At 34.0% G+C, this 5301-nt stretch overlaps 1 protein-coding gene across 1 annotated transcript in view; it reads left to right on the plus strand.

The window, feature by feature from the left end:
* The window catches only part of LOC106936226 (contactin-associated protein-like 4), a gene marked incomplete at its 5' end in the record, with an annotated part of 74947 nt that overhangs the window by 40621 nt on the left and 29025 nt on the right, over positions 1-5301 (plus strand). The window contains 2 exons of the mRNA XM_015017083.1: positions 1869-1996; positions 2989-3159. Of these exons, the coding sequence (XP_014872569.1) occupies positions 1869-1996; positions 2989-3159 (299 nt within the window). The remainder of the gene's footprint in view (positions 1-1868; positions 1997-2988; positions 3160-5301) is intronic.

The following is a 5301-nucleotide window of genomic DNA, read 5'->3' on the forward strand; positions in this document are numbered from 1 at the left end:
ACCAATTTTGACAGAACTGAAAAAACAATTTTTATCAAAAAACGTGAGATTTTTCAAGGTTATTTTGTTTCCATTAAGATGAATTTATTCTCACAATGTCAAATTTCACACATAGTCTAGCCAAAGCTAATGACCAACTTCAGTTCTAATTACATCTACATCTGAAAGACTTCAACCACTCAAGAATTAACTGAACTTTGACATTATGATCTACATGTTATAAACTACATTTAGATATTGCATTAATGTTTATATATTGTTCTCTGCAGTTTGTGTTTTATATTAATATCAGTTTCTTGTTTTAAATAAAGTTATTGGGGAAAAAAGAGAAGAATAAACAACCTTCATGCCCTTCAAAATAAAAGCATGAATATGAACGTCTACTTGAACAGCAGAAATATTAATCAAAACATACTCAACATAGAATTTACAAAACAGCCAAACAGAAACAGTTTTGATAATGAAAGAGTTCCTGAAACTTTTAAACTCATAAATTGCTTTGTGATTTGAGGAATCTTCTGTTCTAGGAACAATAATCTCAGATTATCTCCTGTTAAATTCTGCTTAACTTTGTTGCTGCCAGTATCTTGTCAAATCCAATCCCACATTATTTCATTCTTGTGTTTTGCAGCAACAGAAGAGTCGGCTTGGATGTGCAAATGAATCGCTAAGCTAACACTGTGCAGCTTAAGACGTTGTGTCAGCTGAAATTATTTTTTTCTGTCAGCACATCCTCAACTAACCCTGTGAGAACAAATGACTAGTCGAAGCAAAGTGTTTGCTTTCCAAACATAATTTCTTCCACTTTTTTAGCTTAGTTTGACTTTCTGTGGGCAAACTTTTACCTTTTCTTATTACACTGCAAAAACACAGTGTGTTACCAAGTATGTTTATTTTACTTTCCAGTGCAGATATTGAAATAAGACAAAACTAACTCACAAGTAACTCTTCAGGAAGATGTAAGAGCTTGTTTTAAGTCAGTAATTTTTAAATATTTATTTAAAAAAACATTCTAGTTCCATTGTCAGATTATTTCACTCATAACAAGAGATTTTTCTCCTGTTCTAAGTGAAATAATCTCCCAATGGACCCAGGACCTTTTATCAATTTTAAGGAATTATTTGCATAAAATGTGCTACTATATATTTCATGTAAGTTAATTTTGTCTTATTTCAACTGTACTAAGATATTTGCACTAAAATAGACCAAAAACACTTGGTAAGAGTTTGTGTTTTTGCAGTGTAGTACTTTTTCTTCAACATTAAGCAATTATTTACTAAAACAAACTCCTATATTTTGCTGAAAAGTTACTTGTGGGTTAATTTTATCTTGTGTGCTGAGATATTTTCACTCAAAATTAGACAAAACTACTTGGTAAGATGTTCTGTTTTTGCAGTGCAGAGCCTTTTGAATATTGCACAGATACAGCAATGGCTTCCTTATTTCAATAATTAATAAGGATTATTGCACAGATACAGCAATACAGATACAGCAATGGCTTCCTTATTTCAATAATTATAGTAGCTAACTGTGCCAAAAAAAGAGCAGGAAAAAGGAAGAAAACAGCAAACTCTTTCATAACTGAGGACATCTTTGTTGAGTTCTCCCAACTGGTTAAAGTTTTCTTTCCTCAACTTTCAATAGTGAAATAATTTGACAGTGAAACTAGAACTTTTTCATCAATATTAAGAAATTATTTACTTAAAACAAACTCCTATGTGTTGCTGAAAAGTTACTTGTAAGTTTTGTCTTGATTCAAGTGTCCTCAGATATTTGTACTAAAATTAGACTAAAATTACTTGTTAAGACTTTCTGTTTTTGCAGTGTACATCTGATTGCTGCTCTCTGTTTCTCTTCTGCCTTCTCAGGACTGAGGACTCTGACCTTCTCACCCAGAAGGAGAGCCTCCCAGTCCGGTCGCTGGTGCTGGGAGACATTCACCGTCCGGGTTCAGAGGCCGCCTACAGGGTGGGGCCTCTCCGTTGCCATGGAGACAGTAAGTCCAGGGGCGTGACCTCGGGGGGGGGTTGGGAGGCGGGACCCAAAAATTACACTCAGTAAGAGCAAAACTACTTCAACATATTTTAACTGAAGTAAAAGTGAAAAGTAGCCATACAAGATTTAATATTTAAAAATTACACCATCAGACAGACCAAAATATAAAGTTTAGTGGAAATTTTCATATTTCCATTAAACTTAACAAAAACTTAGGAAACTTTAACAAAAACTGCAGGCGTGTGTCTGGTGAATTTTTGGTTAAAACGTTTGGTTTTCATTCATTTTTTCCCTTACTTTCTTCTTCTTTTTTTTAGTTCTTTCTTTTCCATATTCTCTTCTTTCTTTCTTTCTTTCTTTCTTTCTTTCTTTCTTTCTTTCTTTCTTTCTTTCTTTCTTTCTTTCTTTCGTTCTTTCTTTCTTTCTTTCTTTTGCGTCTCATTTGTTATTTTTTTCCTGTCTTCCTCCTCTTGTTTTTATTTTAAAAATAAATGTAATCTGATGATTTGGACCCAAATCGTCCGGTTCTGTTTCCAGCCTCCATCTTTCCATTTAACTTGTTGTTGTGAAATTTAACTGCAGCAAATTAAACTTGCTAATTAGCAGACAGCTCGCTAAAATATGGCTCCCTTATGCTACGTAATAATAACTATCAATAGAAAATGTAAAATAAATTAAACTAGGTGATATATTTTACTTGTGATGAATGCTTATAATTTATCCATTAAGTTTAATGAGTTAGTAAATAAATGCCTAAATATAAATCAGCATAAATGGGATAGCAAAGCTGCTGTTGTGCCTTTTTTCCTCACCTAATTAGCCGAACAGTTGGTTCATTTGTTTACTACATGGTTTCCATTATACAGCCCTCATAATGAGTTTTCTCTTTAATGAGCTTTATTCCAATGTGATATATGCGACACGGGCGTAAAAAAAGGAAAGTTTTGCCTCAGTCTTTCTAGGTGGAAACAGAAAACTGTTTGTTTCTTGCAGAGAACTTCTGGAATGCTGCGTTTTTTGACAAGGAGACGTCGTACCTTCACTTCCCCACCTTTCATGGAGAGCTGAACGCCGACATCTCCTTCCTGTTTAAAACGACGTCTTCCTCTGGGCTTTTCCTTGAAAACCTCGGCATCAAGGACTTCATTCGAATAGAGCTCAGCTGTAAGTGACACCTCCACGTTTCTGCTGTCTTGTTCTGAAACGGGTTTGTGTTGTTTTCCATCTGAATACAGTCTGCAGCTCTCATAGTTATTCTGGAGCTCGACCCTTGAGAGATTCGCAATCAGGTGTTTTAATATTGAACTGCAGAGGAGGAAAGGTCTTCTCTGCTTGCTTACTTTCTTCTGAGTTAAAGTTCAACACACAAGTTGAAGAAAGAAAACTTGAGCCATCCGGGTTGACTCAACAAAATGTTTTCTTCCTGTTTGCTGCTTTTTTTCTAGAGTTAACAATGAAAATGTACAAAATAATGCAGACAGTGCTGTGTCGGTACAATATTCAGTATTCAAAAGGCTCTGCACTGCAAAAATACAAAATCTTACCAAGTATTGTTGGTTTAGTTTCTAGTTCAAATATCTTAATACACTTGAAATAAGACAAAGCCAACTTTTTAGTAAGATATATGAGCTTCTTGCCAGTGGAACTAGGATTTTTCATAAATAAAAAGGAATTGTTGACGTAAAACTGTGGAGCTAAATTGAGGCTCCATGACCTCAATTTAAATTTTGTTCAGAATAAGAAAAACAATTAGAATTTATTTTCAAACTAAAAAAAAATAATTGAAACTGAACAAAGATTTGAAACAGAATTTTTTTTTTTTTTTTCAAAACTATTTTTTCAAGAGTTTTTCTTTTGGCCCCAATTTAGCCCCATATAATACGAGCACCTATTTCTTGCTAAAAATTATTTGTAAATTAGTTTTGTCTTATTTCAAGTGCACTAAGATATTTGCACTAGAAACTTGGTAAGGTTTTGCGTTTTTGCAGTGTAGACAGCAGAGAATAGATTTTTTCACTTAAAACAAGACTTTTTTACAGTGTTATGAGTAAAATAATCTGCCAGAGGAGCAAATTATTGACATAGAACTATGGAACTAACTAGCAACCATAAGGTTTGTTTGAAAGAAAAGATAAATGAAACTGAAAAATAAAGTTCAAAACTGAAAAAAAATGTACTTGTAAGCTAGTTGAGTCTGAGAGTGTAGAAACTAGACCAAAAATATTTGGTAATATTTTCTGTTTTTGCAGTGTAGATGCAGCACTTTTGGTACTATATGTATACACTGAAAAACAGTCATAAATTTCTGATATATTATGATTTTTATATTGTGGACTCTAAAATGCCACAACTTGGAGTTCACAAATACAGAACATTCCAAACTACAAAAAAAATATTTGTCCTGTTTTAAACTTTTTTATTGGAGCATTTAGGAGGGAAAAAGCAGTCGATGATGTCATGCCCAAGGCCTCCGTCTCACGTTTCAATTGATTTAGCTGAAACCGAAGATCCCTAATTACAGAAGATAAAACTGAAGAGCTCTGACTCCGGGGGATAGTTAGCTTTTTGCTGACAAAACATCTTATAAATGCAGAAACTCCCTCCCACAAAGCGTTTAGCTGCACATTTCCCCTGTTCAATAAACCATTGGATATTTAAAGTGTGCATAGCAGGTTTTGCTGCATTTGTGGTTTTGTCTTTCCTTTTCTTGCCTTTTTGCTCCTCACTCTTGACTCGTTCTGGGGTTTTTGTTGGCCTCGGGATAAACTCATGGTGGATTTTTTCTGCGGAGCTCGTAGATGATGTATTGGGTCGTAAAAGACGCAGGAGTCCCTGCAGTTGGGGACCCATTCTGTGATTTCACACCAATCCCAGCAAAACACTCTCTTCTGTTCCCCACAGTCAGATATATGTTAGGCTGAGTTTTAAATCTGAGATCTACTGATCGCCAACCTCAGTTACATTGGATTCCATTTTCATTCATTCAGTTATTTATTTAATTTAGTTTTTAAAAAACCAGAAAACAAGCAACACAAAACTTCCATGCATAACCAAAACCAATGTAGCTTAACAAAACTTCCCCATTGGAAAAGGAGCAGGAAGAAGTGAACACTTTAATTTAATCCTACTCCTTTCCTCAATTTAATGAAATACATAACTTACTGACTCAATAATTATCAGACATTTGTCATTAAAACCGTGTTATGGTATTCATATGAATATACGGAGCTACAGAACCAACAAATATATTATATTGCATATAATTTCTGCATTATATTACATATAATATTATATTACATATAATAC

The sequence above is a fragment of the Poecilia latipinna genome, unplaced genomic scaffold (assembly GCF_001443285.1).
Source record: "Poecilia latipinna isolate Pla-1442-1.1 unplaced genomic scaffold, P_latipinna-1.0 Scaffold2101, whole genome shotgun sequence".
Taxonomy (NCBI): Eukaryota; Metazoa; Chordata; class Actinopteri; order Cyprinodontiformes; family Poeciliidae; genus Poecilia; species Poecilia latipinna.